Here is a 17,209-nt window from a genome sequence, read left to right on the forward strand (position 1 = left end):
AGGAGCTTGTGCAAAAGGCAATCGAGTACGCACAGGATATTGAGAGCTGGGATGATCTTGTGGACCCACGCACTCTCGCCTTTTACTGCCTCGGGCCGGAGCCTTCTACCTTCGTCCTGTGCAACCTCGAAATTGAAGGAAAAAAGAGTAAGTGTTGAATTCTTCAGTACTTGCTTTCTCATATACATCTCCTTTTTTTTTTCTTTTTTTTTTTACAAGTGTTTCCTTCTTGTAGAAATGACGACTAAATTCAATAAGGATATGTATGCAAAGATGAGGTCCAAGAAGGACGAGCCGCTATCCAATATTGGGAAGAGGGGAGCGCGTGTCACGGGGAAAGGTCTGTCCATTACTCCAGTTACCTCTGCCACTCCCATCGTATCTGGGGTTGAGACTGTAAGGATGGCCTCTCCAACTACTTCGTTTGAAGAGATCCCAACTCCTTCTTCGAAAAGGCAGCGATTGTCGGACAAGGAAAAGAAGAAGGTCGATTCTCGCTCAACTATAGTCTGGGATGACGAGGTACTGGCCATGGAAAGGGCAAACGGGGTCGTGACTGCTGAGGACCTGAAGGTTTTTTCCGGGGCGTCACTCAACGTGGTTGCGAATTAGCACATACACAAGATCGTCCAGGTAAAATGCTCGTGCATCTTTTTTTTTTTTTTCGCTGATGGGTTCAGTTTTCTTGCCCAGGTGTTGGGGGAGAGTTTCCACATTGCTTTTGAATGCCTTACCCAGGAGGCCAAGGTGGCGTCTCTGGTATCTAGGACGGAGGCATTGGAGAAGGAGAACTCCACGCTAAAGCAGAAACTCATCGGCTCCATGGGCGAGGCCAACACCTTAAAGGAAAACATCAGGGCCTTGAATGACAATCTCATAGTTGAGCATCAACTAAACCTGGAAAAGGACGACCAACTTCAGGTAGCCAAGGAGAAGCTCAAGACTATCGTTGCCAGGTCCGTCGAGGCTTTCCAACAAACTGATGAGTACAACATAGTGCTCTTCAGTTGGTATTTTAAGGGCTTCGAGCTTCTGCGGAGGTACCTCATCAAGCATCCCGCGAGAGTTGACCTGCAGAACCTGGATCTCGAAGTGGTGGACCAGGAGATGACGATGGATGAGGCTGCTCGGTCTTCAGCTCCTGAGGGTGACGCCCTTGAGAAGGCTCCTGCTGATGACACCTTTACTAATGACGCCCCTGTTGATGACGCCCTTGCTGATGCCCAGACCTGATACTTATGAAAATTTTCTTCCTTTTTTTTATTTTTTTTTTATGCTCGTTATGTTTTGGGTTTTTGTAAGTCTAATTTCAAAACAATTTTCTATTAATCTGTTTTGAGAATAGTAGTTTTAGCCCAACGTTTATGGGTCTTTCGATGTAAAAACAATGGTTACTGCCCGTTGTTTTTGGGCTTTAATTAAATTTGTGGCTGCGTACTTACTTGCATTTGTGATTGCACATTTATTGGTTCGTCATATGCTTGTGATGTCTTACATTCGTCCATGCCTTGTACTTAGCAAAAAAAATTTAGTTGTAACTTTCGCTCTTCCTTCGTCATCGATCTGCTACTTAGTTGATTCCTTGCAACTCACAACTCTTCAAGGGAGCTCAGATTCAGCCTGAGCTTTGTTTTAATTTGTTACAAGGTTCTTGTTCTTTTTTTCCTTTTTTTGGTTTATTTCCTCTTAGGGATTTTGCCATTGCATGTGACTTCGTTAGTAACTTACATCCGTCAAGACGGAATCTTGACACTTGGCCGTTTTTATTTTGTGACTTACACCCGTTTAAGAAATCTTGTCTTATATGTGAATTTTGTCAGTAACTTACATCCGTCAAGGCCGAATCTTGTTACTTAACAATTTTTCTTTTTGTGACTTACACCCATTTAAGGGATCTTGACATGTTTGTGGCTTCGTCAGTAACTTACATCCGTCAAAGTGGAATCTTGTTACTTAGCTTTTTTTTTTTTTTTTTTTTTTTTTTTTTTTTTTTTGTGACTTACACCCATTTAAGGGATCTTGTCATGTTTGTGGTTTCGTCAGTAATTTACATCCGTCAAGGTAGAATCTTGTTACTTAGCCATTTTTGGTTTTACAACTGACTAGACCTACTAGAATGAAGACATTAGCTGAATAATTCTTTTATTAACTTCAGGAATGAATACAATCATTTGTTACATCTATTGGTGGTACTTCTTCAAGTGCTCAATGTTCCATGGCCGCAGGAGTCTCTGTTTTGTCTAGGGTTTCCAGGTGATAGCTGCCTTGTCCGGAGTAGTGGATGACTCGGTAGGGTCCTTCCCATGTGGGGCCAAGCTTCCCTTGGGCAGAATCTCTAGTTGCTAAGGTGACCTTACACAAGACAAGGTTGCCTATGTCAAATTGTCTGAGCTTTACCCTCTTATTGTAGTATTCGGCCATCTTCTGCTGGTACTTTGTCATTCTGCTGGAGGCTTTGTCTCTGACTTTGTCCAGGTAATCCAAGTTGATCCGCAGCTGATCGTCGTTGTGTTCTTCATGCAATACCTCTCGTTTGATGCTGGCTACTCCTACTTTGACTGGGATTACTGCTTCAGTGCCATAGGTGAGCCTGAAGGGAGTCTTTCCAGTTGGGGTTCTTGCTGTGGTCTTGTAAGCCCACAAGACATTGGGCAATTCTTCTGACCAGGCACCCTTCGCATCGTCCAGCTTAGCTTTGATAATCTTGAGCAGTGTTCGATTCGTCACCTTAGTTTATCCATTCGCCTGTGGATGCTCCAGGGATGAGAACTGGTTCTTGATGCCTAAACTCGAACAGAAGTCTTGGAAGCTTTGGCTGTCGAACTGCCACCCATTATCTGATATGATCGTTTTTGAAATCCCGAACCTGCAAACTATATTCTTGCACACGAAACTCCGGATTCTTACTTCAGTGATGGTCGCTAGTGTTTCTGCTTCGACCCACTTTGTGAAGTAATCAATAGCAACAATTAGGAATTTTACCTGACCTTTACCTTGGGGCAACGGCTGACGATGTCAATTCCCCATTGTGCAAATGGCCACGGGGATGCTATCGTCGTCAGTTTCTCTGCTGGAAGTCGCTGGACATTCCCAAACCTTTGGCACTTGTCACACTTCTTGATGAGCTTTACTGCGTCCATCTGCATAGTAGGCTAGAAATAACCTGTTCGAATGACCTTGCTTACCAGGGATCTAGGGCCCGCATGGTCCCTACAAACTTCTTGGTGGATTTCTTCCAAGATGTACTTGGCTTTGTCTTCGTCGACACACTTCAGGTATGGCATGAAGAAGCCTCTCTTGTATAAGGTGTCATTTAGGATCGTGAATCTGGCTGCTCTCTTTTTGATCTTCTTGGTCTCCTCAACGTCTTAAGGGAGGTGCTCGTCTAGGAGGAAAGACACAATCAGTGTCATCCAGCTGTTTGTGCTCTGGATTGCAAATGTTGGGACTTCTTCGATGCTAGGACGCTTTTGAACCTCCATGTTTAATTCCATGCTTGTTGGCCCTTCCTTTGACGAGGCCATTTTTGCAATCTCGTCTGTTGCCATGTTCTAGTTTCTTGGGATCTGTACGAATTCCAATTTATCAAACTCTTGGGCTAGATGCTTCGTTAGCTTGAGGTATTTTTGCATTATTTCCTCATTTGCTTCATACTCTTCTTTGATCTGCCCTATCACTAGTTTCGAATCGCTCTGGATAAGCAGGTTCTTAACCCCAAGTGTCTTCCCTAGTCTCAATCCTGTCAGTATTCCTTCGTACTCGGCCTCGTTATTGGTAGCTGGGAACTTCAGTTGAACCCCGTATCTGAGTATTTCTCCGTTGGGGGCGACTATGATGATCCCTACTCTCTCCCTCTTTTAAGCTGACGAACCATCAGTCTGGATCGTTCACTGTTTTGTCTCAGTGGTAGGATTGTCCTTTTCTGAAAGGGTGAATTCCGCAATGAAGTCCACAAGAGCTTGTGCTTTGATGGCTGTTCTGGGGTGGTACTCGATGTCGAATTGGTTGAGTTCAATTGCCCATTGGACCATTCTCCCTGCTGCCTCGGGTTTGTTCATGGATTTTTTGATGAGCTGATCCGTCATTACCAAGATGGGGTTTGCCTGGAAGTACGATGGCAATTTATGCGAGACCACTATTAATGCGAATGCGATCTTTTCAATCCTTGGGTACCTGGCCTCAACCCCTTGGAAAGCCTGACTAACGTAGTAATCTGGGAGTTGCTTCTTCTCCTCTTCTCGGATTAGGGCTGCACTCACGGCCGTAGCTGATACCACCAGATAAAGGTATAAGTCTTCTCCTTGCTTGAACGGACTCAGAAGGGGTGGATTACTAAGATAACGTTTGAGTGCTTGAAATGCTGCCTCGCATTCGTCAATCCATGCGAATGCCTGTTTCAACGTCTTAAAAAAGGGCAGGCATTTGTCCGTCCCTTTAGAGACGAACCTATTAAGTGCCGCGATTCTCCCTGTAAGCTTCTGGACTTTTTTGACGATCCTAGGTGACATCATGTCGAGGATGGCTTACACCTTCTCCGGGTTCGCTACTATTCCCCTCTGGGACACTATGAATCTTAAAAACTTTCCTAAGGCTACACCAAAAGCACATTTACTGGGGTTCAGCTTCATCTGGTATTGTCTGAGCATGGCGAACGTCTCCTTCAGATCGTCTAGATGTGTCAGCTCTTCCTTGCTCTTGACGAGCATGTCATCCACATATACTTCCATGTTTCTCCCAATTTGTTCGCTGAACATTTTATTCACTAGCCTCTGGTAGGTTGCCCCAGCATTTTTTAATATGAAGGGCATTACCTTATAGTAATAGAGCCCTTAACTTATGATAAAAGCAGTTTTCTCTTGGTCTTCTTTAGCCATCTTTATCTGGTTGTACCCTGAGAATGCGTCCATGAATGTCAGTAGTTTATGTCCGGCTGTAAAGTCTACTAGCTGATCTATCCTTGGTAGGGGGAAACTGTTCTTTGGGCAAGTTTTGTTCAGGTCCGTAAAGTCCACACACATTCTCCATTTCCCGTTTGCCTTCTTCACTAAGACGACATTCATGAGCCACTCTAGATAATACACGTCACGTATGAAGTCTGCTGTCAATAACTTGTTAACCTTGTCTATAATAGCCTGGTTCCGTTCTGGGGCAAAGACCCGTCGTTTCTACTTGACGGTCTTCTTTTCAGGATTCAAGTTTAACTTGTGCTCGATAAATATGCCAAGCATGTCTTCGTGGCTCCATGCGAAGACGTCAAGGTTTTCTTTAAGGAACTGAATGAGCATTGACCTCATCTCGAGACTCAATGTCGTCCCTATCTTTGTTGTCATGGTTAACTTTCCTTCTACCAGCTCTACTTCTTCTAGTGCTCCTATCTTATCTTCCTCCTTTTCTTCGATCATCCACGTATGGTTCTCTTTCGTAGCCAACACGGCCTGGTAGCATTCTCTTGCTAGGACTTGATCTCCTCTTACTTCGCCTACACCATTCTCTGTTGGAAACTTCACCTTCAAGCAATAGGTGGACGTGGTTGATTTCCATTTGTTGAGTGTGGGTCTTCCAATGATTACATTGTATGATGAGGGGCAAACTACCACCACGAAGTCTAGCTAACGGGTCAATTGCCTCGGGTAGGTCCCCACTGTTATCGTCAATGTCACTATGCCCTTGGGATATACCCTGTTTCCACTGAAACTGACGAGGGGGGAGTCAAATGGGCGTAGTCTTCCTGGATCTAGCTTCAGTTGCTGGAAGGCGGGGAGGTAGATAATGTTTGTGGAGCTACCGTTGTCTACAAGGATCCTCTTGGTATTGAATCCTTCTATAGTGAGCATTATGACCAAGGGGTCGTTATGAGGCTGCTTCACTCCCCTAGCATCTTCTTCGTTGAAAGACATGTCTTGGTCTGTCTGTCTCTGCTTGAACGGGGGTATTATGTGGACGCTGTTCACCTGCTGCTGACATGCTTTCCTGAGGGATCTGAACGACCCGCTTGTGAATGGTCCTCCTGCAATTGTCTTTATCTCCCTAATTACATTTTGTGAGGGCTAGGACGTGTTATCTTTGTCTCTTGACGAGGAGTCACGCTGGTTTTTGTTACCGTCCTTGAACCTGCTAGACTCTCCTTTCTTCACATACTGTTGCAGTTTCCCTTTCCGTATCAACTCCTATATCTGCACTTTTAGGTCCCGAAAATCTTCTGTGTAGTGGCCATGATCCTTATGAAACCTGCAATATTTATTCTTATTACAGATGTTGGGGGATGAATGTAATGGTCTAGGCCATTTGAGGTAGTGCTCACCTTTAATCTGCGTTAGAATTTTGTCAACAAGCATAACTAGAGGGGTAAATTTTACCATTCGAGGAGTTTTATCGTCTTTCCTTTTTCCCCCGTCATTGCTCCGATGATCTGGGCATTCCCTTTTTTGTCCTCTACGATCGTCTTCCTTCCTTCTCTTATCTCCTGGCCTCTTTACATCCCTTATAGCTGCTAATGCGTCTTCAGCATTCATATACTTCTGTGCTTTCAGGAGCGTCTCTGCCATCGTCTTGGGAGGATTCTTCACGAGTGAAGCCACGAACTCTCTGAACCTCAATCCCGCCTTGAAGGTTGTCAGCTGCATCTTGTCGTTAGCTTCGTCTACCTCCAAGGTATCCTTAGTGAAGCGTTATACATACGACCTTAGGGTTTATTTCTCTCCTTGTCTAATGGTGAGTAAATGGTCCGCCAGCCTCTTAGGACGTTATCCTCCAATTAAGTGGCGTAAAAAGGCGTTACTCATTTGCTCGAAGCTATCGACGGACGATGTTGGCAACTTGGTGAACCATTCTCTTGCCGCTCCTTTGAGGGTGGTGGGAAAGGAACGGCACAGTATCTCGTCAAGTGGCTGTTGAAGGCCTAATGTCGTTTTGAAGGTGTTGAGGTGATCCTGGGGGTCTTTAAGCCCGTCAAACGGTTCAAGTTGGGGTAGTCGAAATTTTGACGGCATTGGACACTCTAGGACCGCTGTAGTGAAGGGTGAGTTTGTTGCCCTGACCATTCGATCCACACTCCGATCTGTTTTCTCCTTGATTGCATTCCTCAGTTCATCCATCTCCTTCCTTATTTCTCGAAGAAGATCCGAACTCTGTTCATCTAGAGTTGTAGGTCTTCGATGGTCACTTCTTCTATGGCTATCTCCTTTATCCTCCAAGTTACCTTTGGATCGATTTTCCTCCTGTTGAAGCCGTTGCTTCATTCCCTGATTTTGTCTAGTAAGCTCTTCAACGGTGGCCGCTAGGGCCTGGACTTGCTTAGCCAAGGCTGCGGAATCTTGATTAGACTCCATTTGGATGTTACAGTTAGTCAGAAACTCCGTTTTCAAATCTGAATACGAAAATGTTAGTTCCCACAGATGGCGCCAAACTGATGAAGCGTGACTTCATTAGTCGAATTGAATGTGCCCAGATGGATCCAAATTCTCTTCTGGATACCTGCGTAAATGAGAAGACTGCTCCTTTGAGGGTGGTCACCAGTGTGGTGCCTGTCACAATGTCTCCGATGCCCAAGTCAGAACAAGAAAATGCTTTGTAAAATGAAACAGAATAGCAAGATAACAATGAGTGTTTCTTAGAGTGTCTATGTACCTTGTGTTGGTAATGTGAGGGCTTTATATATGTTGCCTTGGATTCTAGCCGTTGTGGTTGTTAATACCTTTCTTGGTAACACCTTCTGCCTAGTAATGGGGCTTCAATATCCTCTCAACGGTCTGTACAACTAGTTTTGTAACCGTCTGAGGCATTATTGGCGGCATTGAATGATCCTGCTATCCTTGTCAGTGACATGGGCACTTGTTTGGGCTCGTCTTAGGGAATGACCTCATTTGTCTTATTTGGTTAGTCTCCAGTTGATTTCATCAGTCCCATCAATTTGTATGAGTTAGATAGGCAAATATATATAAATAAATCAATTACTAGTTTGATATTTCGGTGGCATAATTAATATATGGGAATCTAAAGCAATAGTTTAATATCATGGCAAGAGGCTGGGTTTGGAAGTGGCACAGTGGGGCATGGAGTGCTCCATTGGTTGGGCCTTGGAGTATATGTATTATAAGACTATAGTCCTTTATTATTTTTTCAGGACCTAAACAAAACAAAAGGCTAAAAAATGGAAATTGCCAACGTAAAGCCCATCATCTGGTATTTGGTTTCAGATTCGCTGAAGAAGAAGGCCCCATGGCCATGAATTATTGTAGACTAAAGCGTGAACTGAACAATCAACGCATCTTCTTAAATACATGAATAAAGTGATAAGCACGTTAACCAAAAAAAAAGAACCACCACCGGGCCTGCTGGTCCAAGTAGTACCCAGTCAAGTCTAATGATCTTCAACTCAGAGGTTCTAACCCCTGCACAAACAATTACTAAAAAAAAAAGAAAAAGAAAAAAGAAAAGTGATAAACACGTACGTGGCAGGCCGGACTTTGACCGAAAACTCAACTAAACTGAGTCTAAAACGGAGGCCGAGGACTTCACCTACAGACGACAGTTAAAGAAAGAAAGAATTACGTACAAACAAAACACATGTACTCATAATTTGTTTCTGTCCTTTCATTTAATTTCCCCTTGCTTTACCAAAATCCAAAAAAGGAGAAAAGAAGAGAATGAAGCTAGTGAATCTGTTGGACGATGAGATAGAAGTGGAGAAGAAACAAAGGGTCAAAGCAATCCACAATAGCCTTCAAGAAGCTGCCATCAATGGCTCAGCTCCATCTCTCCTTCAAATACTCCAACAACACCCTCAAATCCTCAACACTCTCTCTCACTCTCACTCAGACACACCCTTACACCTCGCTTCTCTTCTGGGTCACTCTGCTTTTGCCAAACTACTACTCAATCACAACCCCGACCTCACATCTCACTTGAACCAACAAGGTTCCTCACCTCTACACTTGGCTGCAGCTAAAGGGTACGTCGATATTGTGAAAGACTTGCTCCTGCTCAACCCGGACATGTGTTTGGTCTGGGATCGTCAGGGCAGGACTCCTTTGCATCTTGCTGCCATCAAGGGACGAATTGGGGTTCTGGCTGAATTTGTCCGAGCCAAACCCGAGGCCACTCGGGTCTTCACCAGTACTGGGGACAGTGCGCTCCACCTGTGTGTCAAGTTTAATAGGCCGTTGGAGGCTTTGAAAGTTTTTGTTGAATGTGTTGGGGGAGATGATGAGTTTGTGAATTGGAGGGATTCTCATGGTAACACTGTCTTACATCTTGCTGCTACTAACAAACAATTACAGGTATGTTTGCTCTTTTTTATTTTTTACATCGTTCTGTACTTTCACTTTGTCATCAAAATTGATTCAATTATTGGTGGGTGTCTCGTAGGCATATGGTACTATCAACTATCAAAAAAAGAAATACAATACTATAGGGTTTATGATTGAACATTATTTTTAGAAGTAGGTGTGAGATTCAAAGATTATTTAGCCATCACAAATTTAAGACGAATGCTCCAGACATAATATTTTTTACAAGTACTGAGTTGGCAAGTTAGCCTATTATTTAAGTATTTAACCATATGGTGTGTCTGTGTGGCAACTAACTGTGTAGGAATGCTTTTGAGAACTTTCTTTGTCACCAAATTCAGAACAAGAAGTTGCCCCCTTCACCTGTAGCGAGTGTACAATGTTTTAAACTTGTGTAATGTGAATGTGCTTAAAAGTTGAGTTCTCTTGGAGTCCTTTTCTCTGGCTCCAACCTGCCTTCATTCATTTTATTTATACTTTAGACCGACCATTCAATGTTTCTAGGTTTTTTCCTTGAAACTCATTTGTTCGAGTTTCACATTCAGCTAGTTTTCCTCTTTCATGACAAATTAGGGAGATTAACTCTAATACCAGACGGACTAATCAAAACAGTTCAGATTAGTCTGACGTACCAATTACCATAAATAGATTCGACTTAGGAGCTGTATGTTAGATCCTCTTCTTATGCTAACCAGAAAGTAATCAATAACACACCACAATCACCTCCATATAAAAATTAACCATGTTGTACCACCACCTGAACTGAGCAGTTGCAGCACAATCACCTATCACACTAACTAGGTTGTGGTTCATCTCACCCCATTTCATAATAATGCCTTGAGTGGAATCTGTCATCATTCATGTATCCTCGCTGCATTCTTATCACTCCTTTCCATGTGGATGGCTTTAGTGCAATTTACTATAATGCTTAGTGGCAGCATTTTTCTCCCACTATTTCATTTCAATGCCTCTTTTGCTCCAGCCTAAGTGGAGTTGCTTGATCTTTCTAATCATGGTACTGTTCCAATTCATGGTCATAATATTATGACTTCCAGCAACCACATTTTCTAGATCATGTAAACTCTTTAGTTTTTAACTAACAATGATGTTGTATCAAATTAGTATGTCATGTGGTTTCAAGAGAGGTTGCTATCTTTTACTCAATTGAAAGTAGAAAATAAGAACGTTTTATTAAAAAAAACAATTTACATGTTTATATTTGAAAATTGAATGTTTCAATTGTTGCAGATCATAAAATTTTTGCTCAACCGCACAAAGATAGAAGTAAATGCCCAAAATGCAAATGGCTTCACTGCATTAGACACCATATTCCATGGGCCAACAGGTATAAGAGATATGGAAATTAAGGAGTCCTTAAGAAAAGCTGGTGCTTCAAGGATCAATGAGACACCATCAAGTACCAATGATCCTGATATAGTTGAAGTTTCCCCCTTAACCCGGCCACTAGCCTGGCAAGAAAATGGTGCCAAACAACCAGTTAAGAAGCATAAAAACATCGATTGGTTGGGTAGGAAAAGAAGCGCATTAATGGTTGTGGCGTCACTACTTGCAACAGTGGCCTTTCAAGCATCAATATCCCCACCTGGTGGTGTTTGGCAAGATGACTATTTAGTCGATTCTGATGGCAACCCTGTGGAAAAGCCACATAATGTGGGCAAGGCAGTGATGGCTTATTTCATCGGAGATGGTTATGAACAATTTATGGTTTATAACACCATAGCTTTCCTTGCATCATTGAGCATAATATTGCTGCTTGTTAGTGGATTGCCTATAAAGCGACGCAGATGGATGTGGATTCAGATGGTGACTATGTGGATTGCAATCACTGCACTAACTAGTACATATTTTCTTGGATTGATACACATGACACCAGACCGTGTTAAGGGGACTCTGTATCAAGTGATGAAAGTTTCTGTACTCATGTGGCTGGCTTTGATGGGGCTGGTGTTTATTGGTAATGCCATTCGGATGATCTTATGGTTTCTTAGAAAGTTTGGATACATTAAGGAGAAAGTGAAAGAGGCTTCAATTTATATTGAGGATGATGAGAATGATGAACTTTGATAAGGAGATGATAATACAGATCGAAGCGTAGTTAATATTGTTGTAAAGGTGGCATTTTATGTTTTCAATCAAGGAAATTTTCATGCTGTTTGTTATGAAGAACCCTGTGATCAGAAAATAGTGTTGAACTCTTCAAATCAATATTAGCATTGCCAACACCAATTGGGAGTAACTCCTTTGATGTAGATTTTCGTGTGCATCTTTTTTGTTACTATGTACAAGAGAATATTATCATTTATCAGAGTAGTTTGTTTCATGGACCCTGAAAGATGTTTCATATGAAAAAGGAAGGATAACTCTAGTAGCTAGCACTACATCACCTCGGTCCTTGGAGGAAGCTTGTTCGACAATCAATTGTACAATCCTTAGGTTGTGGTGTTTTGAGGCAAAAGGGTGGCTTTACACACACACACACACACATATATATATATATATTGTTCACTAGTGTTCATTTAGGTGATTATGAAGCGGTCTATTCCATTCCCATATTTCTAGTCGAGTATTGATTAAATTTTGTCATGCGAGAAATTGTGGCAATTAATTAAGAAGTAAGATCTTTCTATTATCCTAGACTAGATTTGGGTTAAGATAATTGATTTATCCCAGGAACAGGGAAAAGAGGAGTGAGGATTAGAATTTTCCATGGCCGGCCCTAGGCCTAGGCCAATTAGGCCATTGCCAAGACCCCCTACTAGAGAAAGGCCCCAAATTTGGGGGAAAAAATTGTTTTTTTTTTTTAATAAATACTTTTGGGAGACATTAAAAAAAATTTAGTTTACATTTTTTTTTTTCACTATTAAAAAGTCCCAAAGAATTAAGTAATGTTAAAAATAGAGAAAAGACTAATTTAAATAAATAGGTCTTACCCCGACCCTTACCCCTTACACCCCACAAACACTTATACTTTTGAAGTGATCACTGCGCTAAAGGTGTGTAGTGATCTACATAACTTTATAATTTGATGTGACAATAAATATGATAGGTGGACTTTAATAAACTATTGAATGCATTTTTAAATGAATTTTTGTGATTGGTGATATATTTTTGTAATTCTCATGTTGTAAATTTTATAATATCTCTAACATTTTTTAACCCTCATGTCACTGATCACATCAGTTTGTAGTAAAATTTGTTGCAACTTCATCATTTTCTCCACCAAAAAAAAAAAAAATCATATTAAAAAGTAAAAAAATGATTATTTTTTTATAAAAATTATTATATAAAATGTTAATTAAATATTATTTAAATGATAACATAAATGCCTCAGATTTCGCCTTAGGCCTCCCTGTCTACAACTACAAGGGGATGAGTAGCATCTCTTATTAGGGGTGTCAAATGGGTGGGTTTGGGGTGGGCATAGGTGGGTTTGGGGTATGCATAATTGGGTTGGGTATATAAAACTCATTTATCCAATTAAAACCCATTTAACTAATTGCTTCTAACCCAAACTCAACCCAACCCAATTATTATCGGTAAACTCCAACCCACCCAATTATCCAATTATCAAAATTACCAAAATGCCCCTAAAGTGAAAAACTCAAAATTCTACGTTCAATCTTTTCCAACTAATTTTCTTGGCAAAAAAATAGCAAAAAGAGATTGTGAATCTCATCCCTGAACATATCGTCCAGTCGGATCTTTCTCCATAGCCTCACCAACCTCGGCTTCCGATTTTGAAACCACATCGAAATCCATAGTTAAAGTAAAGAATTAAGAGAGAGAGAGAGAGAGAGAGAGAGAGAGAGATTGTTTTTAAGAGGGAAAAAGAAAACAAATCGCAAACCCTATCAAAGAAGTTGTTTGATTTTGACGTTGATCGGAGAACAAAGAAGTTGTTCCGAGAAGGCTTCATAGGCAATGGAGTATGAATTGAATGTTGATCGGAACTGGAATCAGCATCCAATGATTAAACGCTGCATTGTGGAGTTGGATTCCATGGTAGAGCATAGAAGAAGAAGAGGAATTTCTGAGGTTGGAAAAGCTATACGAGATTGATTCGGAGAGGAGATTGAGGTAGAGGAGTGAGGCGAGTAAGAGTGAGAATGAGAGTTGGGCGGTGGAACCACGTGCAAGTGGGTTTTGTTGGGTTGGTTTGCTTAGGTGGGTTTAGGAATCTAGGTTTTTTATTTTTATTTTGGATGGGAAGGGTTGGGTTGAATTTGGGTTAATTGTTTTTGGGTTAAATGGGACTCAATGGGTTTTTAGTTAAAACTCAATAATTACTGGGTCTAATTAAGTTGATACCTATTTAATCAAAATAATAATTAAGTGGGTTTAGATTCAAATAGAGTGGATAAATTTAGGCAGACCGTGAACAAATAGATTTGGGCTTATTTTACCCCCCTATCTCAGATCCATCTCTCCCTTTTGTTTTAAAGTAGGCGGCTTCTGTTTATGCTTGTACGAGTCCTTTCAAGTTTGTTTTGAAGTAATCTAGATGTGTGCACCACTCATTATCCTACTACTATTATTATCTTGGTCTCTGTCTCAGTGTGTGTTACTTTAATTCATTCCCTTCCCTTCACGCTAAAAGGAAAAAATAAATAAATAAAAAGTATTAACTTACTGATTCCTCGTTGTGGAGTATGAAGTTCTGAACTTTTCTTTTTTGGCCAGCCAGGGCCCGAGGAGTGGAATGGCAGAGATACAAAGACAAATATTACTAGTACTGTACTAGTAAATTGTTAACCTCTGTGGGCCTTGCATATGTAGCCCAACAGATTGTGCTCGTTTCGGAAAGAGCATGCGTGCTACTGAATATGTTTATTTGAGCAACTGCATCCGTCCGTGTAAAATTTTTGTTTATTTTGTAAGAAAAAATATACTTTTTCTATTTTATATACCTATTTTTACAAAACATCCACATCAATATATCTATTTTATCATCTATTTTATTTAAATAATAATATTTCTTTAATTTTTTATTATATCAAACAAACCATTACCCACATGGCCCCACCCACCTCTTTCTTTCTTTGTTGTGAGAAGAAGACAGATGAGAGAGCAAGATGAAGGGGGGAGAGAAAAAAAGAATAAAAAAATCATTTGCACATGAACAATAACCGTGCATATATGCACGGTTATTATAGCAGTTTTGTATATTTACACATTTTTACAAGTACTGATGTGAGTGTTTTTTAGGTTAAAATTTGCAAAATTGAGCACTTTTTGTATTTTTCAAATTTTTGGAACCACTGATGTGGTTGCTCTAGTTAGAGCACTCACATATGGAAAAATTGCAAAATTTTACACAATATGGTATAAAATAGACTTGCAATAGTGCTTGCAAACTTTTGCATATATACAAACTTGCAATAATAACCGTGCATATATGCACGATTACTGTAACTTTCTATATATTATCTTATATATTATTTTAAGTTATAAAAACCTATTTCACTCTTTTCTCTCTCTCTCCTCTAACATGAGCAACGCCTTTTTATTCTTTTCCCTGTGTTCATTCATGAACTCAAGACTCATTTTCTCTCTTCGTTCTGCCTCTCTCAGCTTTTACTCTTGCTCATTCTCTTCACCACAGGAAAAAATGTGATCAGTAATGGCAGTATGATGGTTAGAGACACCAATTTGTCGGCGGTCACAAAAGCCACTATTCCGGCCGTTTGGCCATCGATGATGGTGGTACGGTAGGTGGTGACACCAATCCGGTGGCGTTTGTCAGAGCCACTATTTCAACAATCCACCCAATGGTGATGGTGGTACAATAATCGGAGACACCAATCCGATGGTAGTCGCCAAAGCCACTATTTTGGCGATATGGTGGGCAGCGAGACCAATCTGGCGGCGTTTGTCAGAGCTATTATTTCGGCAATTCGGCCATCGGACCTCCAGCACAAGTGGCTCCATTGGCCAAGCCACTGGTGTTGGTAGTTTACTTAAAATATATGCTTACATTAAAAAAAAAAGTATGACCATTAGAGAAAATAATAAAAATTTAAGGAAGAATGAATATTTTATTGAAATATCTTCTAAAATAAATAAACTAATGTGGGTGTTTTGGAAAAGTGATTGTGTAAAATAAAAAAAGTACTTATGCTAAAATAGACAGAAATATTTTATACGAACCGGTGCGATTGCTCTTAAATTAGATTAGTAATAGTAAACTTCCATCACAAAATTTCGAATAGGGAATTAACTACCAAGTTGGATTTGCTAGTAACTTGAAGATAATTATCTCATCAAAAAAAAAAAAAAAACTTGAAGATAATTATCTAGGCTGACTTCTTGTTTGTATAATACAGTATATTTTTTCCCTAACAACTAAGAAATCAGGCTTGGCGAGTATCACTTTCACTTGATAGTTTTTACTTTTGTATTCAGAGCTCGTACATATTATATATGTGGGTGCATTTTTTATTTTTATTTTATAAAATTTGATTATTTTACAAGTGAAAGAAATTAACTCGTGACATTTTTATTTTTATTTTTATTTTTGGAATTAAACTCGTGGCATGTTGAGTAGAGTGGATTAACATTAGCTAACATATAAAGGGGAAGCATAAAGTAGAAAAATTATGTAAGACATTTTTATTTAAAACGTTAATGGTAGCCTTATGCTTAAAATTAGGAAGTTTTTTACTACTTGTTTGGGTAATTTAATGACCATGTGTTTCTTTTGAAATTAAAAAAAAAAAAAAAAAAAAATTGGGAGTAATTTTAATGAGCCAATGAAATAAAGACAGTAGTCTGTCTCCTCTCCTACATATATTAATTAATCAGAGAAGAAAATCGAAGTTTCCACAAAGTTCTGGACTGGTGTAGAGCCTAGCTTCTATATATGCGAACCTCCTGGAAGCTACCAGCTATGCTTATGCTATATCCCTCTAGAACTTTCTCTCCATTCTTCTTTTTCACCTATAAAAATGCCATCACCACCACCTCCTCTTTCAAACCAAAAAATTAAAATTGTCTAGTTCCAAAACACAATTTTAGCATCCTTTTCTTCTTCAATCAAGAAATTAAAATATGGATTTGAGAATCATGGGTTTGGAATCATCCCCACTGTTGTCAACCCTGCAGCAGATGATGGAGCTGAGCGACGACAAGTCTTCTTCGGCATCCTTGAACGGCCCAAGTCGCACGTACGTCCGCGACGCCAAGGCGATGGCGGCCACACCGGCAGACGTGAAGGAGTACCCCAACTCCTACGTGTTCGTGGTGGACATGCCTGGGTTGAAGTCTGGGGACATTAAGGTGCAGGTGGAGGACGACAATGTGCTTTTGATAAGTGGCGAGAGGAAGAGGGAGGAAGAGAAAGAAGGGACCAAGTACCTGAGGATGGAGAGGAGGATTGGCAAGCTCATGAGGAAGTTTGTGCTCCCTGACAATGCCAACACAGAAGCTATCTCTGCGGTATGCCAGGATGGTGTGCTCACTGTTACTGTCAACAAGTTGCCACCTCCAGAACCCAAGAAGCCCAAGACTATCGAGGTTAAGATTGCTTAATTATTACTCCATCATAATGGGACTTCTTCGTCTGTCTATCATATCATATCATATGGGAGAATAAATCAATCCAGTCTCTGTTTGTTTGCTCTTGTTTAGGTGTGTGTCTTGTTATGCTTGTATTTGTGCTTACATTCTGTTGTTAGGAATGAATGAAGCATGTGTGCTATGTTATCTTCTTCTGTATTTTTTTTTTTTTTTTGGCTGAAATATGTAATGTTATCTTCTTGTAATGAGAATTGCATGAGTTTTTCAGCAAGTAGGAGCTTTTCTAGACTCTCCTATTTAATTTCTCTGATGAAGAGCTATACATCTGTTTGTAGCAAACTGTTCCCAATTTTTTTCTTTTTCACAATGGAAGTGCCCAACCCCAC

At 40.5% G+C, this 17,209-nt stretch overlaps 2 protein-coding genes across 2 annotated transcripts; both read left to right on the plus strand.

Moving 5' to 3' along the window:
- Window positions 1-8,453: 8,453 nt before the first annotated feature.
- Window positions 8,454-11,632, plus strand: LOC126707689 (ankyrin repeat-containing protein BDA1-like). Its single transcript, XM_050407536.1, has 2 exons — window positions 8,454-9,278; window positions 10,536-11,632. Exons 1-2 carry the CDS (start codon window positions 8,646-8,648, stop codon window positions 11,370-11,372), a joined length of 1,470 nt encoding a protein of 489 aa, XP_050263493.1. The 5' UTR covers window positions 8,454-8,645; the 3' UTR covers window positions 11,373-11,632.
- A 4,537-nt stretch (window positions 11,633-16,169) lies between these two features.
- Window positions 16,170-17,145, plus strand: LOC126707701 (17.3 kDa class II heat shock protein-like). Its single transcript, XM_050407560.1, has one exon. The coding sequence runs from the start codon at window positions 16,356-16,358 to the stop codon at window positions 16,833-16,835; it is 480 nt and encodes a 159-aa protein (XP_050263517.1). The 5' UTR covers window positions 16,170-16,355; the 3' UTR covers window positions 16,836-17,145.
- The last annotated feature ends 64 nt before the right edge of the window (window positions 17,146-17,209 follow it).

The sequence above is a fragment of the Quercus robur genome, chromosome 2 (genome assembly GCF_932294415.1).
Source record: "Quercus robur chromosome 2, dhQueRobu3.1, whole genome shotgun sequence".
In the NCBI taxonomy this organism is placed as follows: Eukaryota; Viridiplantae; Streptophyta; class Magnoliopsida; order Fagales; family Fagaceae; genus Quercus; species Quercus robur.